The sequence below is a fragment of the Amblyomma maculatum genome, chromosome 11, assembly GCF_055883805.1.
Source record: "Amblyomma maculatum isolate TAMU_Amacu chromosome 11, ASM5588380v1, whole genome shotgun sequence".
NCBI lineage: Eukaryota > Metazoa > Arthropoda > Arachnida > Ixodida > Ixodidae > Amblyomma > Amblyomma maculatum.
The window spans coordinates 136,379,168-136,395,607 of record NC_139354.1 but is presented as its reverse complement, the minus strand read 5'-3'; the positions used below and the strand labels follow the sequence as shown (position 1 = coordinate 136,395,607).

Sequence of the window (16,440 nt, the reverse complement as noted above, 5' to 3'; positions counted from 1 at the left end):
AAATATGCCCACAGCATATGCTGAAAAGTGCTCTGAGTGCTGCCAACTACATCAGCCGGAGCTTGTAAGCTGGAAGGAATGCATAAGAAAACGTGCGCCAGCGATTATAAAACTCTTTTGGAATGACTGAAATGACGACATTCGGGTAGCGGCCCACTGAAAAGTTTCCGCAAGCAAGAGGGGCCATAACGAACCTATGAATGGAAGACAGGCGGTCATATATGAGGTAATAATCTGCATCATATCATATGGCCGTTACGCAGCTAGGAGTGAAAAGGAAGAAATGGGCATGGGCAGGGCATCTATTGCAAAATAAAGATTACCAGTGGTCTCTAACTGTGACAAGACTGAATTCCTAATTAAGACAAGCGTAACAGGGGCGAAGAAAAACTAGTTGGGGAGATGACATTAACAAGTTTGCAAGGGCAAAATGCATGCAGATGGCCAAGGACAGAGAGAGGAAGAGAGAGAGAGAGAGCGAGATGCTCATTAATGAAGAACAAATAATGCAGTCGGCGTTAAGAATGTCCTGGCAGGCTACTCCACATATAAAAGAGAATAAGACAGCAAAATATAGAAAGAGCTGCGGGGAGTTTTGAAGAAATGAACATTGTTGCACGCACGGCGTGCTCCCTACGGTAAACCGTAAGCCGCTCAATGCAATGCACAGCTGTCGCTGCGGTGGCGCCCGCTTCGTGGCCACCTTACTAAACGCTCGACCGCTTGGCTCGCCGGTCTTTTTTTGTGGCGCGCAACGGAGGAAGGGGTTTTTTGTTGTGCGAAAGAAGAATACGCGACGGCGGATGCTGTAAAACGTTTGTAGAGTTTGTAGAGACTAGAGTGAAACTGAAAACGCTTGTGCACGGTCTTTCAGGCAAGGAAAACATGGTGAAAGGCGAAAACTACACTGCGGTAGGTTTTCAAGACCCCATGTGGCCGCAGCTACGTCGCGAAGAGGCGTAGCTACGGTATCTTCATAAAAAATCAGCCTGCCATGACATTTGAATTCACGTTACTCCTATGCCACCGACAGAAGCTGCCAACTCGGGTCGCTCCTTTCACATGGGAGGGTCAGAATCACCCTGCCAGAACCGTTTGCATTCTCGTTACCCGTACGACACGCAGGCACGTCCATACGGCTTGGTTGAAGCGGGACTTTATATGTGGGCTGGTAGCTTACGCTCTCGCTTCATACCCTTAAAGCATGAGCTTAAGGGTCCCCAATAATGTAGTACCTTACACTGATAGGGTGTGATAGGGGATCAACTAATGTAGCAGGCAAACGAAGCTTCCGCCGTAGCTTTCGCATTTCAACTAGGGTATACCAGAGCTAAACCACAACTAATTTTTTCTAATATTTTTATTTATGAAATTTCACCCGGATCTTTTTTTTTTTTCGTGGGGTTCCCCGTTGTGCACGCAGTCAGCATGACTTCGATAGAGTCCGCTAACTTCGAAGCTCTTGAGTCTGTGTTTGCGCTCGCGTGTCATCGTCTGCTATGCGCGCGCGATGCTAGTCCTGACTATGGTGTTCAATTTCGCTAGTAATGTTCCTAAATGCAGCTGCTGGCACGCTGCGCTGCGCCTGTATTTCGCCAGTTAAAAAACTCGGCACACGAGCCGTTCTTTATTTCGCTTGTGCAACCAGACGGACATGAAGGTGAGCGAACATTTGTCACTGTCAACGTCCTGTGCATTGAATTTTAAATTAATTGATTCTTGCCACTGCAGCTACCATGCATGCTCAGGTTGGGAAATGAGAGGGGACCGTATTTATCTGAATACTGAATCAGGACAAAAAAGACCACGCGCTTTCCGAAATGTCAGGCACTTCCATATAGATGCAAAGTATGTCTTCTGTATTAATACTCGTTTGTTTTTGACTTATCGAAAGGTTTAAATTTGAATATCATGAATATGCACGCCCTTCGTCTGGTTGTAGAATATGGCAGAAATGTCGGGCTGTCGTTGTCGTACGCGCGTTTTTCTCAATATCATACAGAATTGCCCATCAGATCTTGTCATTCCTGCTAAAATTGAGTGGGCGTTTTTTGCGCCTATTTCGTTTGATTTTCATAACATGAAACTGTTCCTAGCCATGTTTTGACCCAAAGAACTTTGATGAGAGTCGAAGGAGGAGCGAAAGTGATGTAGTAGGTTCAAAAGCCGAGTGCGCTGCTCTGGAGAAAGATCGGCATCGATGGAACGGAGGAACAAGTCTGTAGAGGGGGGAGCGGGCGCAGGTGAAGGGGGGCTGAGCGCAGTCACGGCACAGTGCGGCGCGTCGTCAGGTTCCTCAGAGATCAGAAGAGAAGCGATTGGCTGGATACTTCCGAGGCATTCGCCATGGCGCAAAGCAGTAGGGGAGTTAAATGGGTTAGAGACCCATAACATGGAAAGGCCAGCCAAGCATGTAGAAGGCCAAACTTCTACAGTCACTCATCGCATCGACACCGGCACCCACGCACCACTACGACAGCGCCCCTATCGTGTGTCTGCAACCGAACGCCAGGCTATTGAAGACCAAGTCGACCTAATGATCCAGAATGGCGTGATTCAGCCCTCAAGCAGCCCTTGGGCCTTACCTGTTGTCCTTGTAAAAAAGAAAGATGGTTCTATCCGCTTCTGCGTCGATTATCGCCGCCTTAATAAGATTACGCGAAAGGACGTCTATCCTCTCCCACGCATCGACGACGCTCTCGATTGTTTGCAAGGCGCCGAACTCTTTTCTTCCCTAGATTTACGTTCCGGGTACTGGCAAGTCCCCTTGGAAGCGGCTGATCGCCCCAAAACTGCCTTTGTAACTCTCGACGGCTTGTACGAATTCACAGTTATGCCGTTTGGACTTTGTAATGCTCCGGCACCATTTGAGCGGATGATGGACACCATTTTGCGTGGCCTAAAGTGGAAGACATGCCTCTGCTACCTCGATGACATTGTCGTCTTTTCTCGTGACTTTGACACACACCTCTACCGTCTGAAGCACGTTTTGACCTGCCTATCTGATGCCGGACTGCAGCTGAATTTGAAAAAATGCCGTTTTGCCGCCCGCCAGCTCACCATTCTCGGCCACGTTGTTTCAGAAAAAGGTGTATCTCCAGACCCTGCCAAACTTCGTGCCGTAACAGCCTTTCCCAAACCGACTTCCATCAAAGATCTATGTAGCTTCCTCGGACTCTGCTCTTACTTTCGCCGCTTTATTAGGAATTTTGCTTCCATTGCTGCTCCCTTGACAGAACTTCTGTCCGGCAGTTCCGATCTTTCGTCGTGGTCACCAGCGTGCGACGATGCCTTCAATGCTTTACGACACATCCTCACGGCACCGCCTGTCCTACGTCACTTCGACCCCACAGCGCCTACTGAGGTCCACACAGACGCCAGTGGTATTCGTCTTGGCGCTGTGCTCGCTCAGCGCAAAGCAGGTTGTGCTGAATACGTGGTCGCCTATGCTAGCCGTACACTCACGAAGGCTGAATACAATTACCCTGTCACTGAAAAAGAATGCTTAGCGATTATTTGGGCTCTTACTAAATTCCGCCCTTACCTCTATGGTCGCCCTTTTGACTTAGTGACGGACCACCATGCGCTTTGCTGGCTTTCCTCACTGAAAGACCCGTCCGGCAGACTGGCAAGATGGGCTCTTCGCCTTCAGGAATATGATTTCCACGTTGTTTACTGCTCTGGCCGCAAACATCACGATGCCGATGCACTTTCCCGCTGCCCTCTTACAGCTGAGGTCGCGAGCCTTTCCCCTTCCGACGATTCCCCGCCATCGCTTCACATCAATGACATGCCGTCAGCGCAGCGGCAAGATCCTTGGATAAACTCTATCCTCGATTTTATCTCCAATCCTACAACTGCTTCTCCATCGCGTGCTCTCCGCCGCCATGCTTCCCACTTCGCCATCCGTGATAACCTCCTCTACCGCCGCAACTACTGTGCAGATGGCCGCAAGTGGTTGCTAGTTATTCCCCGGCAGCTACGTTCGCAAATTTGTGACTATTTCCACGCTGACCCACAATCCGGTCACGCGGGCGTCTTCAAGACATACACTCGTCTCCGGCTACGTTACTACTGGCGGGGTATGTACACCTTTGTACTCAAGTACGTTCGCTCATGCCTGACCTGTCAACGTCGCAAGCCATCTCCTCAACGTTCTGCTGGAGAGTTGCTGCCGTTATCCAGCCCACCACGTCCTTTAGACCGCGTCGGCATTGATTTGTACGGGCCGCTTCCCTACACTGCGGCCGGCAACCGCTGGGCTATGGTAGCCGTTGATCATCTGACGAGGTATGCCGAAACCGCCGCACTTCCATCTGCCACAGCGTCAGAAGTAGCTTCCTTCATTTTGCAGCGATTTGTTCTTCGCCATGGTGCACCTCGAGAGCTGCTCAGCGACAGAGGACGCGTTTTCTTGAGTGACGTTGTGAAAGCCTTGCTCACCAAGTGCAACATTATTCCTAGAACCACCTCCGCCTATCATCCCCAGACTAATGGCCTCACTGAGCGTTTCAATCGTACCCTTGGCGACATGCTCTCTATGTACGTCTCCTCCAACCACTCAAACTGGGACCTCGTTCTTCCGTATGTCACGTACGCATACAATACCGCAACGCAGTCTACTACTGGCTTCTCCCCTTTTTTTCTCCTCTACGGCCGTCACTCCTCTGCTACAATCGACACCATACTCCCGTATCAGCCAGACATATCAGAGTATACACCTGCGTCTCAAGCAGCCCAGCATGCGGAAGACTGTCGACAAATCGCCCGCGCATTCACGGCTAACACCCAGTACCGCCATAAATCCAACCATGACAGCCAACACTCGACACCGCACTTCTCGTCTGGCGCTCTTGTGTGGCTATGGATACATTCCAATGCCCCTGGACTGTCTTCAAAATTTCTTGCTAAATACCATGGCCCATACCGTGTTCTGGAGCGCACCTCTCCGGTTAATTATGTGGTGGAACCTGTTACGCCGTCCCATGATCTACGCCGGCGCGGACGCGAGATTGTTCACGTCCAACGTCTCAAACCCTATTACGACCCTGCCGTCTTGCTCACGCCGTAAGTCGCCAGGATGTCTCCTCTTCGTCCCGCGGGTAATTGTGAAGAGGAAGAAGTGCACAATGAACATGCCAGTCAGTGGCATCGTGATCGCTGCGCGTGCTGGAACTGACTGTGTTCGCTGCCGCTGTATTCGCCGCTGATCTGCTCAGTCCTGCTGATCAAGTCCTGTTGATCTGCTGAATGAACCCCCCATTCTTACAATACTTCTTTTTATTTTCACCTACCCTTTCCTTTCTTCCTATCACTCACCTCTTTGGTTTCCTCTACCCCTTCCTCGTAATCTCTTTATTTCCGCCGCCCCAGTTCAGGTGCTTCAAATATCAGATCGCAGATACCGGGGCTCGCAAACATCTTTTCCTTTCTTTTGTATATAAATAAAATCACCTCCACCACCACCACCACTATAGAGAAAATTGTTCTGATGAAACGAAGGTTGCTGCGGTATTCTGCCTGTTTTGTTCGGCTCGCCCTGGACGAATGTCAACAGCGACGAACAATGCATATATAGATTTGTTCGTAACGACATATTTTAAGGCGAAAGCCTTTAATGACTCATGCTGTCGTGGACAAAGTGTGTCCCACTTTTGCGGCGTTCTGATTGGCTGAGGTGGGAGGCGTCCCTGCCATCTGCAATGCAACACTTGAATGTACGCCAAGGAATGCCACACGACAGGAGCGATGGTGCACCGTCTAAACTCACACTTGCCGGAGAAAGTGTGATAGATACTGCGCTTTTTCTTTCCTGTACACAATTATAATTATATGTAGCACTGCAATGAACGCCAATAAAAGTCTCATCTTGTTTAGCGTTCCTGCCATCAGCAACCCAGCACTTCAATGAGCGCCAAGGAACGCCACGTGACAGGAGCGATGGTCTATTGTCCAAACGCGCACTTGTCGGAGAAAGTGTGACAGATACTGCGCCTTTCCTTTCCTGTAAATCAATTATAATTATATCTAGCACTGCAACGAATGCCGACAAGAGGCTAACGATGGGAGGCAAATTATACGGATAGGAAGGGTAGGCTTTTGCCACTCTCCTCTTAAGAGACATCTAAGAGACCCTTTTTCTTTTCTAACGGATCATGAATATTTTCTGCAGACTCCCAGTTTTTACTATCTTTACCGTTTACTGTGAGCGTGTAAGGCTGCTTTTGGGGAAAAATGTTAAACTGTATTTATTAAATCTTATTTCTTGAAATGAGACGCAATTGTTGAATAAATCACGTACCTCCTCGAACTAATTAAGCATGGAAGCGAGCTACTTTTTACCATATGATCGGCAATTTATAGTACGTACTTTCCATTCATTTCAGAACTTGCGCGGTCTTTGTTTTTCACGATACTTTAGCGTGATAGAATAGTCAACTACAATCGCCGCTCATTCTTCAACATGAACATTGATAGGAGCTGCAGTGGTAGTAAGTAAGTAAATATTCATGCAAGAGGACGTTGACATTTGGGTCCGTCTGGTCGCATAAGCCAAGTAAAGAACGGCTCTAGTGGGACGAGATGGTAAAATAAATGTAGCACAGAGTGTTAGCACCTGCATTTAGGAATTCGCCCGTCGGGATGGTGCAGTGGTAAGACGCCTGGCTACTGTGCCGGAGTACCCGGGTTCGAACCCGACCACGGCGGCTGCGTTTCGATGGAGGCGAAACGGAGTAGCGTCCGTGTGCTGTGCGAGATGTCAATGCACGTTAACGAACCCCAGGTGGTCGAAATTTCCGGAGACCTCCCCTACGGCGCCTCTCATAGCCTTAGTCGTATTGGGTTGTTAAACCCTACAAAGCAGAGCAAACCAGCATTTAGGAATTCCACTAGGGAAATTAAACAATCATCAGGACCAACACCGCTCGCGCGTGCAGGCGATGGGAGGGGAGCGCTAACACTGGCGCAGGAGTTTCGAAGTTAACCGCCCTTTCGAAGTTGTGCTGCATGTACGTGCAACGATGATCCACACGCCGAAACAAGCCGCCCATTTTTCACCATGTTCACCTATAAGATGCTTGAGAAACCGTGCTCCTATGAATTTCTGTTGTTTTTACGTCGACTATCACGTACTCACGTTTCACACGCAAACAGCCCCCCCTAAACAGTCGCAATCCTTCGTTGTCCGCAAAAAAAAAAAAAAGACTAAAAAAACTCAGCCTTCGTCTTACTTCAAGCGATCGCCCGTCTCGCGAGAGGGCGCGCGTTCTCTTGGGACCACGGAGCGGCCACCCCCGCAACGACCGCCGCGTATGGTGTACAACAGATTCCCGTTTGCCGCACGCCGCACGCCGTACGTAGAACATATTGTTCCAAAGAAGCAAGGCAAGAAAAAAATGTGGCAATTAAATGCATATTCTGGTGCATCGTCGAATAAAAGTTTTTCATGAAATAGTAAAATACGTAGACCAGCAAATGAGCTGAAATATTTACAGCGCAAAATGCTAGAGCTTAACATGCAATGTCAAATTAGAGCTTTTCCAGATGCCCCATTGCCTTTTAAATGCGTAAATACACGGGACCGAGTTGATTGAAGTGATATGCAACAAGGGTTTTTGTTTATTGCAGATTTAGGCGGGCTCATGATATGGCGTGTACTACTGGTAGACAAAATAGACTTAGCCAAATAATAGGCCTGCCTTAAAGCAGGCATGTCATGCTGAAATGTTTTGCAAGTCAACAATTTTTCACGCCCATTCACTAAGTTGTATGCGCGCTTAAGATGAAGCCGAAAAAGCGAAGTGGATGCTATACGTTTGTTATCTTGGTTTATTTGTAGGGTTACCGTGGTGAGTGGGAGATGTGCATTTCTGACACACAACTCAAAATGTGAAATTGCGGGGATTAAGGCTGCGATTCGCGAACCAAATGAACATGGCAGTGACAGCCCGCTCATTGTTTACAGATACCAAACGTGGGTAGAAAGTAACCTTTGTCCTCTCTGTAGTTTCCTAAGCGTATGCTATTTTCACTGCTGTTGCGTTTCCTGCTTGGACCTCACCAATGCTGTACAGTATGTACATAAATGAAATAAAATAAGTAAATATGATTCCCTAATGATTCCAGCAAAAAGATAGAACGTATGAGGAAAAAGAAAAAGCGTTGAGTTGGGACATAGTCGTTGTGAGCTCTGTTTCCGTCCTATTTCTCCTGTTCTCTATTATACTGTGAAGGTGAATCAGTGCTCTGCGTGCTGACAGAAGTCTGGAGAGATTTCAGCAAGGTGGGTCAAATCGCAATTTTGATAAGCCAACAGAAATATTTAGGCTTATGTAGGGCTGAGCTTGGCTCTGCCAAGGAAAGCCGTGCTCCGCTTTTGTGGCATGAATTCATCTTCATTGGTGGATGCTGCACGGCTGGCTGTAGCCCTCGCGTCGACTTATACTTAGGCGTCTGAACACTGCGCCCCCATGCAGCATCTTCCGAAACAACGAGTTCGCCGTGTAACATAGATAGCTCCACCACCTCTGTACCTATGTCGCACTGCAGGAAGGAGCTGTGGGTCTTCCTTTCAAATGCCAACAGTAACAATCGAGTCCCTTCAACATCGACAAATGTCCCCATGAGCATCGCCTCAGTGCACCTCTACGTACTGTATAATTCTATCGAGGAACTGTCACAAGCCAGCACAGCGCTGTGGCATAACTGTTATTCGTCCTCCTTATGTTCAAGACACACCTCTTATGCCTTGAGCTATTCTAATAGGGGTGAATATGTCGTTCATATGCAGGTTCCTTGGATCTTATGCGCATGTCATGTCCTGGTGCAAATAGATTTCGCAAACGGCCTTCACAACCTCCATTGCATCGTCTACACATAGATGGCTGTAGACCTTCTGCAAAACCTTAACATATTACTTTGCAATTGTCAAACGAAAGCACTTTTGGGCAAGCCATACCTGTATTATAATTGTCAAGAAGAATATCGTAGTCTAAATACCCGAATACCAGTTCCTATCCTTCCGCTACGGTCGATTTGTGCCCTTAGGCAATCGCCGGGACGTAAAATTAGTTCTCCTGCATTTTTCTGTAGAAGTTGTAACATTGATTACGCATCAGTCAGCTGCAAGAAACTGTGAACGATATAAAATCCCGGGTGGCTGCGGCAAACAGGCACTAAATACCGAGGAGCAAAGGGGAAGACGAGGTAATGTAGTTTGCTGCAGTGAGTGAGAATATACACTAGTTTTCGTTTTCCTTTCTCCAAATTTCTTTTTCAATTAGTGGATTATGCATTCTTTAACGTTAAAGCCAGGCTTATAAAAGTTGCTCACGTAGTCACTCCGGACAACGTTCGGCTTAGAGTCGCACACGTAAAGCTTTGTGGAGGATTAAACGACTTACTTTTACCCGAAGAGTCCGTTCTTTCCCTTACGTTAACAACCTCATGAAGGGGCGTGCGATTCTGTGAACGCTGTGCATCAATAACCGGATTAATCCTCAGTTGGTTAGTTAGCATGCCGCGCTGAAAAATAAAAAAACAGTGACAGTGAAAGTTCGATTTGAGCCCTAGGTTGCACAGCACCTTTATGTACCCTCAGCATTCGCTCCGGTAAGTTGCCTGAACAAGGCGACGATGCATAGATCGCTGGAAGAAGGTGTGAACATTGAGAACCCTGATTTTTGTAAACAATTAAAAGCAAACTGTGTGCTTTGTACCCACAAATAGGAATATAAAACTTATGAACTGTGTTCGAACGCGCCGGTAATGTTTTAGTCGCAAAGTGCGTTTGCAATGGGTTTTAATGATTACGGCAAACGCACGGTGTAAGAATGTATTTTTTCTACGATGTGTTTATGTCTCGGGGCATAAAAGGAATGTTATGAAGGATGAAGGGTATTTTAAAATAAATGAAAAAATGTTGGCTGATGTGATTAAGTCTAGACGACATCGAAGATGTGGTCCCTGCGTTCAAGCGGCGTATGACTACGAGTTAGGGGAGAGAGGCCAGCTGCCATCAGATGCTGGGTCTGCCTCGGCTTCAGCGCTGGACATTCCTACAGCAGGTGGTGGATATCGGCTTCTGTATCTCGAGATTGGGAGACGGGGCACTCAAGGTGAGGATACCAATCTCGAAATTGAGGCCACTTTAGAGTCACTGCAAGTATTAGGGTCACCTCAATTCGAATCCCTCGAATCGCCACCTCCTCTTCTTAGGTTAGACCGCGGAGGAGGATTACCGCACGCGGAAGTGTCTGGGTTCTCTAAGTTAATGCCTTCTTAAAGAGAATGTTCTTTGTACTTAGTTCTCAGTTTCCAGCTATGCGCAAGGAATCTGTGCAGCAGCTGCTGCTTTTCTAACCAGCATAGCGCTGACGAATACTTACCACCTCCACACCGTGCTCTAGTATCTCGATAAAAACTGCAGATTGGTGATGCTCATTATGGTACAAATTGTATTCTAGTTGTCGTCCATACAGCTGAAATATGAAGTGCAGGAAAAAATATTAAGAATGTATTGAACATATAGATGAACACCATGAACTTTGAGCCTTGAATACAAGGCTCAAAGTTCATCGTGTAGAAACTGGAAATTAGAGAGCAGACGGCATTTATTAAGGCCTGTTATTCAGGCGGATCAGTTACCACAACGTCTGTTAAAAACCATGCTTCAGGAAATTACTTGTCTTGCCACGAAACTCTTCCTCTCTCTTCGTATGTGCATTTTAAACGATAAATACTCTTCTGCACTGATTCCTGCTAGATTTCTCACAAAGCAAATACGCGGGTCTCGTGTTGGTATGCGTAGTCGTGTCAGGCGCCTATAGTGGAGTGAGTGCCGGCAACAACTTCAGCGTAGCGCAAGCCGCTATCATACAGCACCCACTGCACGCAGCAAGTGTTATTGCGACGGCGCAGGGCACTATATTGCCTCCTCAAGGTTGCCTTCGCATGTACACTGATGACATAGCGTGCTGCAGTAACTGGTAGCAGTACGCGCTATGTGAAAAGGCCACACTAACTTGTGCAAATTCCAGTTGCTATACCGGGCAGAAAACAGCCACAGATTACAAGGCGTTTTCTTGGCGCGCTTTGCGTTGATCATAAGAATATTAGATTCGCAATTCGCAATTTATTTCAACCAATGTGGTGATAACTGAAACGACTGTAGATTCGGCGAGGTGATAGTGAAGCGAGGATTCGAAGGAGGACATTTCTGAAAAACAGAATAAAAAATCAAGAACTAGTGGTAGGCGAGATAAAATTGGAATTTGAGGTCTTCGCATACCTTTAAAATGCATAATTCATATAGTTGCGTCTCGAAAGTTCCATAGGGCAGTTTCTTTAAGCGCAAAGACGAGCAAAAAAGACTGTAACACGAAGAATGAGCTGCATATCATAGTAATAAGCTGAAAGCTGCTGCAACAATATAGCCAGAACCTCGCCGAATAAAACAAATCTAAACAGAAGCTAAGAACTGGAAGAGCCTAGCGGATCGAATTAAAACGTGTTGGTAAAGCAGTGATGTGGTTTTATGCGAACGCTTGAAACGATAACATAATAGTCAGATAAAGCCATTATGGTGAACAGGCTTCTTCACAGCCCAGTCTTAGGCCAATTTTTGTAGTCATCAACAGCAATGATATATTTATTTGTATTGCAGGCACGACTGCCAGAGGAAAAAACAAACACAATCTTATGAAGAACAAGCGGAGCGTAGTTTGGCGACTACAAACAACTGGCACAGGATGCTGTTGGCTAACACTTACAATCTCACCGTCCATGGCATTACGACAAGTATTGTTTGCCTTCGTTTGTCGTCAATTAAATGGGTGATCGCGAAAACAATTTGAAATCTATCTAGAGAAAACTTGCAGTCTGCACCTAAGAACTTATGCTTTGCTTCTAGCTTCTCATTTAAGATGGCTGGGCCAACCGCCTGCCTAGGCGGCTGTAAGTTTTCTATATATACGAACACATGCACTTGTAAAAACTAAGCCGGTAAAAATATTTTGTGCATGGACTTCAGTATGCAAGAGGTTGAAACCTCATCCACCACTGATCTAAAGTGATGACCATGTTTATTACAATTTTATTGTATTCGACTGCATTAATAACGTTTTCTAGTATGTTTTTAAGAATTATACTCGCATGGCTATGTTGACAATCGCTTTCTTGCTATCCAACACCTACAAATTCTGTATGGCGTCATCAGTGTGTGACTAAACGGTTCAGAAAGTTTGCCTGTCTTTGCATATTCTAGCAAAAAATGCGGTAAGCGCGGTACGTAAGGTGAGGAGGCATTTGCATACGATGGTGCACATACGCTATATAGAAACATACGACATCCCGATGCTCAACAAAGACGTGAAGGACGCATTGAAACAAACTCTCATTTAACCTGCCAGGGAAAAGCAAATGTTTTTTACGGTTGGGTAGGAGTGATTAGCTAAGGGTAAACTTACAATGAAAGTGTCAATGTCGATGGCCTTTGTTGAAATGAATAAATCATCTGCCAGTATCAAAGATTTTTGTAGCCTGAGAATCAAACCTTCATTTATATGTAACAGCAATGTACCATCATCTGATCTGCTTTCCAGAATCCTTGGGTAGATAAGAAAACCTGTAAATGAAACGAAACACAAAAACGTTTACCTCCTAGTGATGAACAATCTTACGGCATTAGGAGGGGTTTTTATATGTGCGCGTAGAAAACGTTCGAATAAAAGACGGCTTTATACACTGCAATTCTAGCTGGCCAGTGCGAAAGCATAATTTCAGTTATGAACGATGTCTCGCTTAATGTTATGATATCGTTACCCGCACAGATTTTTAGGGCACGAAGGCTTAATTTTCCGCCATACAAATGTTACTAGCGAAAATGATTGATTCAAGCAAACAACACTACTTGCCTGCTTGCAGTTCCATGGCAAGAAGTTCCAACAGGATGACAAAGTAAGCAGCTGTCTTCATTGCGTGCTTGCCTACGTCTGGCGCTTCAAGCAAAGCAGCTTCAGCAGATATCCTGACGTCAGCTAATGCGTAATGTGTTTTAGCAAATCAAGAAAAAGTAAAACACATAATAAAATCTCATTGTTCTACATTATTCAGGATTTGAAGTGCATATGGCATAAAATCTTCTCAGGCAAGCAACAGATATGTTGGGAGAGGCTTCGTAGCAGTATTGATTGGTGGGACATGTGTGTAAGGTCTGTAAAATGGCCTTTGGTAGCATTTATTTACGTCAGTGCTACATATCGATGTGAGCACGGAAGCGGATTTAAGGATTGGAAATACATTACGACTGTTTCTATGAGCTTATTTACCTTTCTATAGGTCAGATATCGTTTATGTTCTTTATGTATCGACCTGTCTTCAGCGAAGACACTTTTTACAAGAATGACGACACTTTGACAAGAATGTCGATTATCAGAAGAGATTCAATTGCAGTTGCAACACTGAAATTCTAAAGGACAATGCATGATACATCAATTGAAGCCGCGTTCCAGTTACACACTGGAGAGTATTTAAAAAAAATCACATGCCATGAGTAGACATTCGGAATGTTTTCGATGGGGAGGTGCGGATAACATTAACAAACGGCGCCTACGAGCCAACTTGCATTCTGCGGTTACTACGCTCAATTTTAGCTTGCCTTATTAATAGGCGCAGTAAAGAGTGAGCACAATAAAGAGTTCTTTTAACGCATCTCGCCTCTTACTTTCCTGGCTTCGTCACTCTCATAATCAAGTGACAGTATTCTCTAAGAAAAGGGTTATACATCTTACAGTAGCGACAAGGTTTAGTCCCCGGACCATGCGGTTACCAAGGATACCTGCTGGACAGGATAGTGCAGGGATGATTTACAGGACTGGTGGGAACAACAACAACGAACAAGCGAACGTCATTTTGACTCTCCTTTCTCTTGTTTTGCTCCGCTGTAGGCTCATAAAAAAATAACAGTACTTAGCCCAGTTAACCCTCGTTATGTAAGCGAACACTTTGGTACCAAATGGTTAAGCTTCGGTTTAGGTGTAGCTAGGCATTGCTAGATATGCGTTGGTAATTACATCTTTCTCTCGCCTCTGAGCAAAATGACTGAGCTTAAACTGTATTGAACCTGGTTAAACGGACTGCACAGGAGGTAAAGCATTGTTAAATAGAGTTCAGCTCAAGTTCATCTTTTATTGTTCGAGCCTTGTTCAATCTCTTCAGTGTCTAACGAGAAGCGATGTAGCCCAGTGGCCACCCAAAGATAATGACACAGCTACAAGGCACGATGAATTGAGGACACAATAAAATGAACACAGTTACCCGAGACGCCACCTCAAGCGAGAACATTCACCCTATTCATGCTATTCAACGCATTCCTAGAGGCTTGATCTTGTTCACCTTACTACTTGTTCCCTAGATCGTGGCTAAATGCGGCCCAGAGACTTCCTGGGAGATCACCGTGGCGACATTCCGTTCCATCTTTTTCTTCTACGTTCGCCTATCAAGCAACGCCCTTCGTCATGACATGCATCAATCGCCTTCAACATTCGTCTTTTTCCATGATCGGGGCGATTGTTCAGCTGGTCCGAGCAGTGTTAAGTGCGAGGAAGACAAAGAAGCGGGCAGTATATTCGACAGAAGCGGTTGAGCTGGGCCCCTTCCCATAATTCAAATATCTCATCGCCATCCATCATATTATTGTGTCCCAGCTTTCCACCCCGTAACAATATTTACACATTTTGCACTCTGTTAGCGAGATAATAAGCAAAAAGTTAGAAAAAGAAGTGTATCACTTTGCTCTAGAACAAGTGCACCGTTGTTACGTATGCGCAGGTGGTGTAGAATTCAGGTCTGATAATAATGGTTGTGGGTTTGTAATATGGGGGATAAATACATTTGGGCCGCTTAGTAGCGGGTGAATTGGGAACGAAAAAATAAGAGTTGCTGGCAGCAAACAGGCATTTATTGTTGCAATAGCAACAACACCACCTAGCAATAAAGCACGCTAATAAATCTAGGTCATTCGACTCACGAGCGAGGTTGCGGCTGAATGTTCACCCACGCTAGGCCAGGGGATTAACTGCGAGGCCGGACAGGACGAGTAGGCAGAAAAAAAAACACGAGGATGCGTCCGCTCTCGTCGGGTTCTCGATGCCGAAGACCATGAATTCCCCGCATGCGCAGTGACGAAGCTGCCCGCGGGAATCGTGCTGCCACGATGGTGGCACCACCTCATGATAGAGTAGCTATAGCAAGGAATAGCCGCCTTTGCAAGGCCTAAGGTCATCTTTATGAATAAAGGTTTATGAATGAATGAATGGCTTTACAAGCGAACGATGGGAGATTGTTGCCCACATCCCCCCAACCTTAACTTGTTTTACGCGTCTGCAAGTATATGCTATGGAGATGTCTTCAAGAACTTGTACTTCAGACAGACCTTGGAACCACGAAGACGTCCGCGCAGACATACGCGGTACGCTGACGGTAACATGAAGGCCTCCGCGGGGTAGCCGGCATGACCCGCGGGATTAAGTGATCGCAGGTCGGTACGCAGCGGGACGCGCTCGAGGACTATGGCCGGAGTCCTTAGAACCGCCACCTCTGTGAAAGTCAGCTGAAGACAGTGCCAGGTGGGACCCCGAGCCGAGCCAGGTGCTGGTATGGCGCAGAGCCCGTGAACGTGGCGAGTGGTAAGAATGCCGGCTGCAAAGTGCAGGCCAGATTCTGCAATTGCTATCTAGGCGGCACGCTTGCACCTTCACGTCAGGGTAGCAGCAGCCGGAGGTGACTGCACTGGTCTCGCCACGATTGCTTTTGGTAAATTCGCCGAATCGGATACAGGCAGCTCCGTTGCATCAGGTAGCAGCGAAAGGGAATAAATACTTTTTCCTCGCTTAGTCTCGGCTGGCAAACAATACCGTTGACACCACCCAAGATCGCGTGCGCTACCGAGTGCACGCAGACCACGGCGAGCCATGCTCTTGGGGACATAGAAACAGCACATGCTGAGAACAAACATGCATTCATTGCTGCAATAACAACGACGCCAGCTAGCAATAAAACAAGCCAGTGAATATAAAACGTCTCTATTACCAGCAAGGTTACGGGTGAATAGTCGCCCACGCTAGGCCAGGGGATGAACGCCAAGGCAGGAGAGCACGACCAGGCGGCAAAAGTATTTCGCCTCGTCGGCAACTGCGGAGCGCCACGAGGATGCGTGCGCAGAGTTTTCGATGAAGGTCATGACTTCTCCGCGTGCGCAGCGGTGATGCTGTCGACGGTGCTGGTTCTGTCGTGATGGTGGCGCCTTCTCTTGATAGTTAATCTAAACTATTGACGCTGGCGCCATCTTATGATAGAGTAACTGCCGAGTGGGAAAGCCGACTTACCGAGGAGTGATGGAAGATCATTTCCCACACGGTAAGAAAATAATGGGGAAGTAAT

General features: G+C 46.6%; 1 protein-coding gene across 5 annotated transcripts in view; it reads right to left on the bottom strand.

The window, feature by feature from the left end:
• The window catches only part of LOC146175042 (uncharacterized), a 109,306-nt gene extending 93,069 nt beyond the window's left edge, over positions 1–16,237 (bottom strand). For 4 of the 5 annotated variants that reach the window (XR_014702083.1, XR_014702082.1, XM_084584394.1 and 1 more), the window contains exons 1-5: positions 16,090–16,237; positions 12,915–13,037; positions 12,468–12,625; positions 10,389–10,481; positions 9,405–9,525 (exon numbers count right to left, since the gene is read on the bottom strand). Coding sequence is in view for 3 of the 5 variants with exons in the window: in XM_084584394.1 (XP_084440520.1) it covers positions 9,405–9,525; positions 10,389–10,481; positions 12,468–12,625; positions 12,915–12,975 (433 nt within the window). In the remaining 2 variants the exon portion in view is untranslated. The remainder of the gene's footprint in view (positions 1–9,404; positions 9,526–10,388; positions 10,482–12,467; positions 12,626–12,914; positions 13,038–16,089) is intronic. The other variant, XM_084584395.1, reaches the window with a different exon arrangement.
• Between the last annotated feature and the right edge of the window lie 203 nt (positions 16,238–16,440).